Source organism: Ctenopharyngodon idella, chromosome 1, assembly GCF_019924925.1.
Source record: "Ctenopharyngodon idella isolate HZGC_01 chromosome 1, HZGC01, whole genome shotgun sequence".
Taxonomy (NCBI): domain Eukaryota; kingdom Metazoa; phylum Chordata; class Actinopteri; order Cypriniformes; family Xenocyprididae; genus Ctenopharyngodon; species Ctenopharyngodon idella.
This window is the reverse complement of record NC_067220.1, coordinates 21,884,626-21,898,782: the sequence shown is the minus strand read 5'-3', so window position 1 is coordinate 21,898,782 and position 14,157 is coordinate 21,884,626. Positions and strand designations below refer to the sequence as shown.

Genomic DNA, 14,157 nt, shown 5'->3' with positions numbered 1-14,157 from the left:
CTGTGGTGTTGTTTTTTTACTTCTGGTGATTGTATTCAGGCATCAAAATTCATAAAAGTTTAGTTAATTTGTGAAGATTATCATGAGTCATGTAAGAATCATAAACATTTGTTGGATACAGAGCTTATTTTCTGCGATAATTTAAAAGCCAATAAAAAAAAAAACAGGGTGATGCTAAACTTCTGGGTTGGCCTAAAAAATGTGCCATTACTGCAACAGTCTACTACTTTCTATGTTCTACGATGTCAATTTCTGTTTGCAAAAACAAAAAATGAATGAATTGCGCCATAAATGGCAACATTTATAAACATTATCAGTCGCAAAATTGCATGTGCTTTCTCTTATAAAAAAGCATTTTTTTTTTGTTGTAAACCAAATATAGCTTACCCTGAAATAAATATTTAATGGCAAATACACTGAAGAATAGTGGACAGGTTGTTGCTTCATTAATCATTTACTTACAGAAGTAGTTTATTCAGCACACTGAAGCCTCTCCTCCATTGAAATCCATTTAAAAAAAGTCTCCCTGTCTCTATGCCAATGTCCCGCTGCGTCATTTTTTTTGCTAACCCTGGATGCTCACTTTAAAGTGGCTCTGGTATGTATGTGCTGATTAACAACCATTTTCTTTTTTTAAACATTATACCAGTTTATTTTTATTATTATCATTTCTTTCAAGAAGATATTCAAGAGCATTTCAGCATCATTACAAGATATTTCTAAATCTCTATGACAGAATTTTTCCTGAATTTCAGGTCAACTGGCCTGCCTTCCTGGGCATTTCTACAACTAGGTTAGTCACATTGGCGTCTCCTGTGGAAATCCTCCGCTTTCAATCCAAATCAAACAGGCAAGGATCAGTTTTCTGATGATTACCATTACATACGTTCTAAATAAATGTGCAGGGTCATTTAGAGCTCCCTCTATCTGTGACATAGACTTATCAGTGTCAGGAACATATGCTAAATATTATTACAGGTTGATAAAACTTACTGATTCCTTTGGATTTGGGGGCGATTTTTTCTATATCTTTCAGCTGAAACACATCTTTCTGGAAGAGAGAAAAATAATCTTAAATAATATCATCTTCCAGAGTTTGAGAGCCATTAGAGAACTGTGTCAGACATGGTCACAATTAAACATTTAGAACCTTAATGAATTCATATTCAAAGGAGAATGTGAAATCATGCGTACTTACGGTTTCAAAAAATATTTCCATCATACGACTTCTTTTCTCTTCCAAGCTAAGTCCTTTTTTCTTAGACTGTGGATTATAAAAGATAAAGCCTTTGTACCAACAAGGTGAATACAGTTATGCATTTTTCTGTATTAAATAAATAACATAAAAATAATTCAGCTGTCAGTACTGAATAGCTGTGCTGTTTTATTTGTTATTAACCCTTTCAGTATCATATCTTTGAGGAAAAAAATAAAACGTTTCTGACATGAGCGGAACTAGCGGTGGAAAATTCATACTCATTTCTGCGAACTGATTCTTTCAGACTGTTTGTTTCAAAGAATTGGTTCAAAAACTGATTTATCTCAAAGCAGCTCTTACATCTTCAACGTTACTATGTGTTCCAGAATGTTCAGCACCATTTGTTGAAGTGTCACCAAAACTTAAAAAATTTTAGGGGGGCCTTTATTATCTGATTTTCAGTTTTCATAAGCATGACATTGTTAAAAAAAGATTGCAAAAGTTATTATTATTATTTATTTATTTTTTTACATTGACCTCATCCTGCTGTCAGAACATAGAAATAATGTTTCTGTTCAAGAAGCATTATTCAGTATACGGTCTGAAGGTGTTTATTGGGGCAGTGTGAGACAATGTAATATCATAATTTTGATTAAATCAAATTAAATTACATTGTTTGTGTTAACAGCATCCTAGCGAATTGAATGCTCAGTCATTATCATATTTGCTTCAGTGGCTTAGTATTAGAATATTAGATATCACAAGAACATTAATTAATAATGTTATAAACTTCCGTCCAACAGCATTAACATTCGTCAAAAAACGAATCTAACAAACTTAACTTTGATGCAACTGCCCAAAGACAACGCTGTATTTTGGCTGTCATAAAAACATTTTGACAAACGTATTCACAGATCAAAGACGTTATAGATCCCAAAACAATCTAGAATTATTTGACCTGTTTAACACAGCTATGCAAACCTTAGTGCAGTTTATTCGTATAAGCGACTTTCTATAAACAATATTCGAAGTAATACAATTATTAAATGCAATAATTTAAGTTCTTACCATGTTTGACAATTCCACAGCTCGAGTTTGGCGCGAGAAGCTAATGAAAACTGCGCGTGCGTGTTGCTAGTGTGCATAACTGCGCATGCGCGGCAGAACATTTCTGCTCTTAGGACACGGGTGGTAGATTCGCAAACGGTGTGCTGTAGTTTAGAATAGTGCTGAAAAGATTATCCATTTAGTTATATCTAACTAAATTTTCTCTTATTCATTTAATGACTGCGTTGCCATGACTTTATGTTTGTCTCATGCACCAACAACATCAGGTTTTATAATTCAAGAGTGTAGTAAGAGTACTGGTACTAGTAAGAGTAGCATCACTGGAAAAGTCAGACGTCCCAAAGTATTTATATTTTGCTTCTGTATCTTTTAAAGGTTTTCCAGGAGGTTTAGCAGAGCTTCCCTGATATGATACCTCCCATCTTCATCAAGTATTTAATTGCAGCACAATATTGTTTAATTATTATTATTATTACTGAATATTTATGAGTCACACAGTGGTGACAGGCTTGATCCCCCCTGAATGACTTCAAAACATGATTTTGGCAGTTTTGGCAGTAGCGGCCTTGGCTATATTTTCACCTGTTTTATTTGAAACAGACCTCGCAACAGAAGGGGCTTCCACCCCGCCACCTGCTGCATACCCTGTTTAGGGTTTAGAAAGGTAGATAACTTATTTTAACATTTTGTAATAATAGTCAATTAGTTCTGACATCATGTTTGACATTCAAATGCTACATAGTCACAGTTCTTTTTGTAATTCCATTTTTATAAGTGCTAAGAAAGTACATAACTGTTTTGACAAAAACAGCTGTAGCAGTGCAGACTCAAACTCTTTACAGTCTCTTCCTACTTCAGTCTGTTTAAAGTCTTTGAGTTTAAAGCTGCCTCTGTTTACTCAGCTCTTTTTGCACTTCTCTTTTTTTCTCTGGTTTTTGGTTAGGTCACATACCATATATGCAGGAATGTGTTTTCACAGCTAACTGAGGAACAGCTTGGCTTGTGGTAACAAGCTCACTGTTTGATTGCATCACATCCGAGGGAGAGAATGAGAGGGTGGTGTTTTTTTCGTAGGTAGGTGAATCAGGTCTGAAAGAGGAAGCAGGATGTCATGAAGGCGTGTTAGCCCCTAGTCACCATGCAATGAGTCTGTGTCTCTGTCTACCTATAGTGTGGGCCAGTACTTCCACCGAGGACTCTGGGAAATGAATCTGATACTATTCCTGCTTTTGGCATTGACAGCTAGCTGGACTGGACTTGGTAGGTGCTCACGGTAGTAGATCATTTTTTCTTTATGTAAAATCCTGTCTCTCTATCTCTTTTTCCATTTTCCCCCCATTTATCTAAAGTAACTCTCCTCTGTCCTGTCTGTTCTCTTCGGCATCCTCAAAAATCATTTTACACTGTAAGTGGCCCTTAGGCAACCCAACACTTGGAGTCATGTGGACATTAAGAGTGCATTCAAATAACCTGTCGTATCTTTTGACCACAATGGACAATGATAAAGTTGAGGACATGATGGTCACAGTGCGTTATAACTAGTTCTTTGACTCATTTTGTTGCTCTTGGTTTCATGCAAAACACAAAACAGCTCGTCTTTGTTGACGAACAAAGATAATGTTGATTCAGATCAAATGTATTTTCCTCATGGTTTATGGCATTTATTTCCTTGTAACTGATTATTAGTTTCCTCCTTTTTACCTTAAAGTTCTCATGTAGCAGAATATGAATTTTGATATTAAGATTATGTTGTAGCTAAGATGAAGTTGATAACACTTTACAGTGAAGTTCTATGTGTTAACATAGTTTATTTTTTAACATTGTTTTAAATTAACATTATATACATTATGTGTATTTAAACGTTTTTTGTACCTGCCCATTAACAGAAACTTTAGTGCTGTTTATTTAAAAATGCTTTTTAAAAGGAAAAAAAAAAATCATGGATTAATTTCATGAGAAAGGACAAGGAATGTTTCTAATCTCTGTCAGGTAGATTCAGAGACTGATGTTCAGATAACATATTTCTTCTGAACTGCAATGGGTCTTAACTAATCCTCAGTGTAAAAATCAAATGAAGGTTCTTTACAGTCTGTTCTTTAACATGTAAACTAATTTAGTTGCATGTCATTATAGTTCAGTGTGAAGACAAAGAAATGACGGAAGCAAATACTGAGGATAAATTTGAGTATCTGCTTTAGAACACCTAATTTGCATTTTATTTTTTGTGATGTGATGCAGACTAGGCTTTAGTCCTGAATGGTTCATGTTCCACTGCCATGGAACAAACAATGAATTTGTGTTTGAAGCAATATTTTGTACTTTATGCCTGCCACAGTTGTTTAGAATGGATTTATCCATCTAAAGAAAAAGTGTAGTAGTATATGAGCACTCACCTCCTCTCATAAATTAATCCGATCTGTTTATACATTTAACAGTCGAAGTAACTTCACAACCAGAAGGTGCAGACCCAGGTAAGAATTTGTTGTAATTACATTTGACAATAATAGATATGATATAAAAGTATTTATATATTTTCATGTACAAAAACCAATTTATAATGTATACACTGTTCAAATGTTTGGGGTGTATGATTTTACTTTATTTTTATTTTTTTTGAAAGAGATTAATACTTTTATTCAACAAGGATGGATTAAATTGATGCAAAAGCAACAGTAAAGACATGTTACAAAAAAAAAAAATTCTAAAATGCTCTTCTTTTGAACTTTCTACTTATCAATGAACACTGAAAACGAAACCAATTAAGCATCACAAGTGTTTTCAACACTGACAATTAGAAATGTTTATTGAGCAACAAACCATAAAATGATCCTGAAGGATCATGTGACACTGAGTAATGATTCTGAAAATTCAGCTTTGCCATCACAGGACATTACATTTTAAAATATATTAAAATTGAAAACAGTTATTTTAAATTGTAATAATATTTCACAATATTACTGTTTTTTTTTACTGTACTTTTGATCAAATAAATGTAGCCTTGCTGAGCATCAGAGACTTCTTTCAAAAACATTATTTTTTACAAAAACATCTTACTGACCCAAAACTTTTGAATATTAATGTATGTTGTAATATTAAATAATAGCCTTTTTTTCACTTTACTAAAGCCAATTATTAAAATATTATCTAGAAAATATTTATTAAGCATATCATTTTTCTACCCACTATTAAAGTACTGTTGGATATATAAAACCTGAAAATAAACAGTTACAGTTCAGATTTATTTGTAATGATCTTTTTACAGTAAATATTGTTCTAAAATATTTTATATGTTAACTTTGACAGCCCTAAAATTTTGTAAAATCAGCCATTTCGTAAAATCTTTTTCTTTTCACTCAAATTTTGTGAACCCTTTGCGGTCCCCAGTTTGAAAACATCTAAGCTAAATTAACTGTAAAAAATAAATAAATAAATAAATAAATGGGTTGCACTTTATTTCACAGTATGTGCACTAACAACATGGGTTAAGATTAGGTTTAGGGGTAGGTTCAGGACTAGTACCAGTTATTACAATATGTATATATTATGTATATGTGAAACAGGACTGTAAAATAAAGTGCTACCAAAAAAGTACTCCTAAATTTACAGTAAAATACTGGTAGAACTGGTTCCAGCCATTTACCACAATTTTACTGTTTCAACATTGTCCTTTCATTTTATAGCTGTGCTGTAATTTCACAGTAAAGGACTGTCAGCAAAGTTTATTGTAATTACTGTATCAATACCGTTTTTTTTTGTTTTGTTTTTTTTTTACAGCTGCTATGTAGCAAAAATTATTGTGTAGTTCATAAGCCATATAAGTCATATACAGAGATCAAATGTATAAAATGTTTTAAGTGTAGATGTTTGTTTATTTGTATTTTCATTATTCATTTATTTCTTTATAGAGATTAATGGGGATGTGGCAGGATCTGGAGATGGGAGCCATCAGGGTATGCATTAAACTTTTCATGTGCTTAACCTCAAGCTGAAATAAGCATTTCACAACTTTATGTGATCAACTTATACTGTGACTTTCAGGTTCAGGAAATCATCCTTTATTTAAATATTATGAAATTGCATCTATGGATTTAGGCTCCCCACCAAACAGTGGCTCCGTTGATAATGAGGAAACACAGCCGACTATTGGGACAGATAAAGATGCAGTCACAGAGGATTTCAACTTGGTCATCATGATTATCATAGCCCTGGTTCTAACACTCGTCATCATCGCTGTGATCGTGTGTGTAGTCATGATCTACCGCAGGGGGAGAATAAAAGTTGCTGGTATGTCAGGATGCATTCAAACAGACCTATACAAATAACCAGCTAAATGCATCAGTTAGGGGGTGTTTACATGTGTTTACATATTTAGGCTATCTGCGAGACACAAATATTTACCCTTCCTGGGAATTATCCAGTGGTAGATGTAACTGGATGGTGAATATGATAACGGTATGTTAGGGAAAAAATCTGAATGGACGCTGAGTAGTTTAAACCCATTGGGTGGCATTTGTAAACTCCAGATTCATTTCACAAATAAAAAATGTGAACACTTAAAAATTACAATTTTAATTACATTTTTGCAACAGTTTTTGCCATACATCACTCTGAGACTAAAAAAGTGTTTATTCCCTTTCTCCTTACATTGTTTACAGTTTCCTGTTAGTTCCTTTGAAGGCATCTGATGAAATGAAAAATGAAGAAAATTACTGTGTAATGTTTAACATCTTTACTCATTTTTTTTTTAAATGAAGGCACAAAAGAAGATCCTTATTTGGATCATGAAGACCATGAAAAGGTGCCAATGTAAGTATACATTTTAAGAGCATGTTCTGTGAAACTAATTATGTATAATCAGTGATATATGCCTGCATTTTAATAGTTTGGTTAATATGTTGCTTAGTCCTTTTTATGATCTGAGTGAATCTGTTGCTAACCAGAGGTGCAAAACTGGATGTCATCAGACCACAAAACCATTAAAAAAGTATCCTAAAAAAATCTTTCAAAACTTAAAATAGTTTTTAAGCATTACATGATTGCAATACTAATAGTTTTCAGATGATTATTGATTTAAGACCATGTACTCATTATTTATTTTCAATAATTTAGTCATCAAATTTTGATAACTTTGAATAATAATTCAGTTGTTCTTTACAGTCATATTTCCCTGTGTTTATTTAGTAATTTATTTAGTAATCCCATTATTGTTACAGTTTCGTTTAGTTAGTTTCATTCTCATGGACTCTTATTTTGTCACTTTCAGTCACATGTGTTCCATTGTTTAGTTTTCCAGCTTCTCCTTTGTTGTCATGGTTACTTATATGATTTGCTATCACCCTCAGCTGTGTCCGTTTAATCTCCTCATTTACCTGTGTATTTAAGTTCCTGTGTTCTCAGTGCATGTTGTCCGGTCTCGTTTATGTTATGCTGTTGCTACCCTGTTGGAATCTCCTGTGTTTTATTAAAAGACTTACTAGAATACTCATCTTCATCTTCTTCGTGCGTTTATGTACAGCATTTGTAACAATTATTTAGTATTCACCTGAAATGCATATTTGAACATTAACAGTGAACATCAACAGAATCGCTATGCTGTATAATATGCACAATATTCACACTAATACACGTTTATTGACTGTTGTGCTTTGGCAACTGTTCACATATATTTAGAATGTGGCAAAATGATGTTCCACAAAAGCTGTTAATGGTTAGTTGGTTCCTCTTTAAAGATAAAAATCTGCCACAGCAGACAAAAGTAACTTCCTCCTCATAATAAACAGCCCACAAATGCATGTGTTGGTCTTTTCTTGTTCTCAGGCCCATGTTTGAGGATGATATCCCATCAGTGATGGAGTTGGAAATGGAAGATCTAGAAAACTGGATATCAAAAGGTGACCACCTAAACGTCTATTAGTAAGTCCTCTGACTCTGAGTCACGGTCCATATCTGGGCTCTGCGTGTCTCAGATATTGCACATTCATAGTGATTAATCCAAACCACAGGAAAAAAATACAGTATGGTGTTCTAAATAAACATACACGCTGGTTTCAAAATTAACGCTAAAGGTCCTGTTACTGAAGCTGGATGAGATTTATCAACATCTTAAATGTTTCTGCTAAAAAACAGCATTATTATACTGAGTGTATTACATTAATTTGAACTTGAATTTCAACATGCTTCAGTATTAGTGAATTCAGTAACGTTTGTGCTTTTGACCAGCAGGGGGAGCAATTGCATTAAAAACATTCAAACGCTCAAAGGAACTTCCTCAGCTGCATGAAAGTTGCTCTTTAGGCAGTTTTCTTAAACTTGTTCACACTTAAACAACTTTTTTTAACCACAACTTCAACATTAAGGTTCAAAACATCCATACAAATAGACTGAATTTATAGGTTTAAAGTTGTTTGCACTGTGAACAATGCTGTGAAAGTGTGTGAAATGATGTAGTTGTGTAAATGTATGATCTATGTCCCTATGATAAGATAAATAAGAAGTGGAACATATTTTGTTTAATGCTTTTAACATAAAGAATCTGTGTTCTTTCATCGTTTGCTTGCAGATGGAGGCAAGAAGGTGGACACTGGCCAAATATAATGAATAGCTTTTCAGTGAGTACACTAGACTTATTATTCCCTCCTTTATGCAAGATGTAGTCCAAACCTGGGAAAGCTACACAATTTCTAGAACAAAGTCGGAGCATATTCACAGTACAGTATTGGCTTGGACAGCTGTCTAGCGGTTAGTAACAGGAAAGCCATTGTACTAGTTTCCAAATATTTAATTTTTCAGGACAGATCTGTGACAGATGTTGTGCATTTATTGATTATTTACATTTACGCATCGTATTTCACTGCATTTCATACTTTTCATTCAGATAGTTTCCAAGTAATGAAGAAGAGTCACATAAATGGTTGTAATAACATTTTAAAAATGTACAGTATATGCAAAATACACAGAGCAGCCGTTGGGTTCATCAGTAACATGAAACGTTGCTATTCTCTTGGGTGTTGTGGAGGGTTAGACATTTGAAAAATAATGGGGGCCAGCAGAACTGGACATGGTTAAACTGTGCCCATTTTTATGCGAAACACAGAGCAGTGGTGCAAGACAAAGCATGAAGAAATGTGTTTGCGTGTGTCACACCCTGTAATGTAATGTGTAAGGTATCATTTCCTGGAACTGTGAAATGACATAAGGTTACCTCTTACTTTACTTTCCAGTGGAATGCCCCTCAGAGTCTAGTCAAGAGCTACTGTACACAACAGCGTTCCCCATTTATTACGACAGCTAAATTTGGCCAAAATGCCATATTGTGATTATTTTGTCATGTAGAACATTTGCAGTTTGAACTGTGATATGATAAACATATCATATTGCTGCTTCTTAGATCTCCATGGAAAAAAACTGAAAGACATACAATAACACTGAAACATGATGCGCTAAAACTATGAAGCAATGACTTTTGTTTACAAATTAATGTTTTGTTCACATTCTGCTGCTCTTTCAGATTTTGGGAACACTTTAAAATAAGGTCTCATTTGTTAATGCATTAACTAAACATGAACTAGCAATGAGCAACATCTTCGGTTACACTTTATTTTAAGGTGTCTTTGTTACTCTGTAATCATACATTTATGTACTGAGAAATATTAAGTAACTACATGTACTTTCTATAGGGTTAGGATTAGGGTTTGGTTTTGTTTATGGTTAGTTGCATGTAATTATGCATAATTTATAGTTAGTAACTGTATGTAACATGTAACAATGACACTGTAAAATAAAGTGTTACCGCAATAACTAATGTTAACAGATATTACTTTTGATCTTAAACTGTATTAGTAAATGTTGAGATTAGCATTAACTAAGATTAATAAGTGCTGTAGAAGTATTGTTCATTGTAACTAATGTAGTTAACTAATAAAAACCTTACTGTAAAGTGTTACTCAGATTTCTTTCAGTCACCAAAAAGTGAAGAAAGAAAGAAAGAAAGAAAGAAAGAATAACAAAAAATACATTTATATCTGGACTCATTTAACTCTTTTAAAGGGTTAGTTCACCCAAAAATGAAAATTCTGTCATTAATTACTCACCCTCATGTCATTCTACACCCGTAAGACCTTCGTTCATCTTCAGAACACAAATTAAGATATTTTTGATAAAATCCGATGGCTCAGTGAGGCCTCCATTGCCAGCAAGACAATTAACACTTTAAATGCCCAGAAAGCTACTAAAGACATATTTAAAACAGTTCATGTGACTACAGTGGTTCAACCTTAATGTTATGACGAGAATACTTTTTGTGTGCCAAAAAAACAAAATAACAACTTTATTCAACAATATCTCGTGATGGGCGACACTGCTTCATGAAGCTTCGAAGCTTTACGAATCTTTTGTTTCGAATCAGTAGTTTGGAGCGTGTATCAAACTGCCGAAGTCATGTGATTTCAGTAAATGAGGCTTCGTTACGCCATAAGTGTTTCGAAATTTCAGTGATTCACCACTGGGGGGGCGTGACTTTAGCAGTTCGATATGTGCTTCGAACCACTGATTCGAAACAAAAGATTCGTAAAGCTTTGAAGCTTCATCAAGCAGTGTTTTGAAATCGGCCATCACTAGATATTGTTGAATAAAGTCGTTATTTAGCTTTTTTGGTGCACAAAAAGTATTCTCGTCGCTTCATAACATTAAGGTTGAACCACTGTAGTCACATGAACTGTTTTAAATATATCTTTAGTACCTTTCTGGGCACTGAAAGTGTTAATTGTCTTGCTGGCAATGGAGGCCTCACTGAGCCATCGGATTTTATGAAAAATATCTTTATTTGTGCTCTGAAGATGAACGAAGGTCTTACGGGTGTAGAATGACATGAGGGTGAGTAATTAATGACAGAATTTTTATTTTTGGGTGAGCTAACCCTTTAAGTCCACTTCATTTGTGTTTCAGTTCACATTCACACTGTTTGTGGAACTCAATAAATGTGAATATAATAATAATTATTAGAATCAGCATCATTACTTCAGTCTTCAGAATCACATGATCCTTCAGAAATCATTCTGATATACTGATTTAATGCTCAAGAAACATTTCTTATTATCAATGTTGAAAACAGCTGCTTAATATTTTTGTGAAAACCATGACACATTTTTTTCAGGATTCTTTGATGAATAGAAAGTTCAAAAGAACAGCATTTGACATAATTCACAATTAAATTATTTAAATAATTAAGTAATTAAAAACTATAATAGTATATATATTGTGGCATTTCATGTTTGTGCATCCCTACTTCTTTTTGAAGTGAAACGACATCCATTGTTTTTTCTAAAAACACTGCAAAGCCAAGACATGAATACACTTTTAGTGATACATTGACTCTTGTCAAGTGACTAGATTGTCAAATAGTTTTGAAGTGGCAGTCTAACAGAATAATAAACAGCAGCATTGTCTGTTGACCTCCACATAATCAGCACAGAGGTGCGAACGGCTCTTACAAAAACACCCAACGACATTCACTTGCTTACTAATGCAGACACAAACACAGACTATGTCATTCTGTCAAGTTTGTTTTGATGAGGCTGCATACGAGGAACAGAATTGCTGTGCCTGCTGACTTCTGACCCCCGGGTCGGTGCTGCCAGCATTGACATCTGGTAGTCATTACAGCAGGCATGCGTGGAAGCACGGCTCAGACAGGGCCAGAGATGAGGAGGGCCTCTTTTTTTTCCCTCTTGCGTACTCTCTGTCTCGCTCTCCCTGGGAACACCAGAGGGTCAGAGTCCACAAGCCAGGAATGTAAGCTTACGTCATGCAGACTGTGTTTTTCCCAGGATCGGATTGGTATCAAGCGCTATGGGGGAGCAAGCTACACAAAGGCTAGGTGATGTCAAGAATGACAAATTAATGTTTATATAAACATAAACGGATAATATCTAAGGCCACATCAGCACAGGAGTAAGGGCACAGCTCTGTTTACGCTGAATTGAGTTCAAAAGGAAACTAATCTGATCTTGAAACGTAATTCTTTGCAGTTTTATGTCTAAAAGTCGACATGAGATCAAAATTGACAATTTTTTTGTTTTTAAACGGAATATTGCAGTATTTATTGCACATTATTATTTTTTAAAATTCTTGTGCCCTCATAATCTTTAATCAAAAAGACTCTCGCAGCAAAATCTCTTCTCTTTTACGATGGTGTGTTCACCAGTTTGAGGGCGGGTCAACCTGTCAATCACATGATATCACAGGAATAGCAAACCACACCCATCCAATCAAAATCAAGTCCCACCCTACATTTGTTTCTCTTCGAGAAGCAGTCGAATATACGTCAAAATAGGGAAGAACAGACGACTGCATTTTCCATTTCATGCAGACTTTATCTGGAATAAAACAGCATTGTTGAAAACTGTTCAATACACAAATGCACAAAAGTCTATAGATTATAGATAGATATAGATTTCACAGCAACATAGTCAGTATAGTTTGGAACATATTTGTATTAATAATTTTTTTCCCCCACATTTGTTTTACAGGTACCTGCTGTGGACCTGATGCTGTTTTCAGCAGCGTCCTCATGTGTCCTCTTATCCAATGTTGCACAGTGTACATGTTGAGGTATACTTAGGTACATTTGGTTCCTTATAAGGGAAATGCTTTTAGATTATGTTTCATAAGGCTATAACTTTATGTTAAAAACGTATTTGTAAAATAGTAAAGATTGCTGTGTGAAGAACATTGCCATTTGGATGAAAAAAACCCTAGTGTTGTCAAATCGATTAATCACATCCACCAAAAGTTTGTAATCGATTAATCGATTTGACAGCACAAAAAAAGAGAAAAAAAACAAAACAAAAATGTTTTTCTGTCTGTTGCACTGAACGGGATACAATACTTCTACTGGAATTTGACATGATTCTCTGTGTCATTTAATATTGATATTTTCACCACTTTTTGATGGAGTACAACAAAATTATAAACAATTTTATCATGTAATAATGATTTTGCCATCAAATTTTGAATATTAAGATGCATTTCATGATTCCATTTAAATTATAAGATGTTAACCTTTTAACCTTTGTAAATTTTATTATATTTGTTGCATTCTTTTTTTTACATTTTGCTGTATTGCAAGTGTGTGTTTACAATTTATATATTTCCATATACATCTCTAATTCATAATAATACACATTTTATGCTATGTTTTTATATATATATATATATATATATATATATATTAAAAGAGGAACTTCTGTTATCATTGTTCTTGCGTGTTCATACGTGTTGTTCTCATTACATGCACAGACCGTTGGATAGATTTTTACTGTTTTTGAGAGAATTCTCTTATGCTCACCACGGCTGCATTTATTTGATCAAAAATACAGTAAAACCAGTAATACTGTAAAATATTACAATTTACAATAACTGTTTTCTATTTGAATATATTTTAAAATGTAATTCATTTCTGTGATCTAAAAGCTGAATTTTCAGCAGTCATTAGTGTCACATGATCCTTCAGAAATCATTCTAATGCTGATTTGGTGCTTAAGTAACATTTTTTATTTTTATCACAGTTTAAAACAGTTGTGCTGCTTAATATTTTTGTCCAAACCGTGATACTTTTTGTTTCAGGATTTGATAAGTGAAAAGTTTAAGAGAACCGCAATTATTTGAAATAGATTTTTATTGATGTACCACTTTAACCATAATACTGCATCTAAAAGACAGTAAATAAGTTGGTAATTTCAGTTGACAAAAAATACACTTAACACCTTATTCCTAAATAAACAATAATCTACACATGAGCATATACTGTAGAAGTTAAAGACCTGTATATTTCATGCTGCACTTATTCAATAAAGTGAACTTTTTTGGTTCTACCTGGGTTACATAGCTTCTAC

The 14,157-nt window shown here is 33.7% G+C and overlaps 2 protein-coding genes across 4 annotated transcripts in view; one reads left to right on the top strand and one right to left on the bottom strand.

The window, feature by feature from the left end:
- mnd1 (meiotic nuclear divisions 1 homolog (S. cerevisiae)) overlaps positions 1-2,358 on the bottom strand; it is a 28,608-nt gene extending 26,250 nt beyond the window's left edge. The window contains exons 1-3 of the mRNA XM_051908188.1: positions 2,267-2,358; positions 1,199-1,264; positions 994-1,051 (exon numbers count right to left, since the gene is read on the bottom strand). Coding sequence (XP_051764148.1) covers positions 994-1,051; positions 1,199-1,264; positions 2,267-2,269 — 127 coding nt within the window. The 5' untranslated portion in view covers positions 2,270-2,358. The remainder of the gene's footprint in view (positions 1-993; positions 1,052-1,198; positions 1,265-2,266) is intronic.
- Positions 2,359-3,349: 991 nt separating this feature from the next.
- On the top strand, positions 3,350-13,441 carry tmem154 (transmembrane protein 154). 3 transcript variants are annotated; one of them, XM_051907589.1, is made up of 8 exons: positions 3,350-3,526; positions 4,702-4,737; positions 6,172-6,216; positions 6,305-6,550; positions 7,021-7,072; positions 8,084-8,179; positions 8,826-8,874; positions 12,793-13,441. In XM_051907589.1, coding segments are annotated over exons 1-7 (531 nt in total). In that variant the 5' UTR covers positions 3,350-3,471; the 3' UTR covers positions 8,827-8,874; positions 12,793-13,441. The 3 variants fall into 3 exon arrangements, with proteins under 3 accessions (XP_051763549.1, XP_051763543.1, XP_051763559.1); XM_051907583.1 differs by having other exon boundaries at positions 3,351-3,526; positions 8,084-8,157; XM_051907599.1 differs by having other exon boundaries at positions 3,353-3,526; positions 6,359-6,550; positions 8,084-8,157.
- Positions 13,442-14,157: the final 716 nt, after the last annotated feature.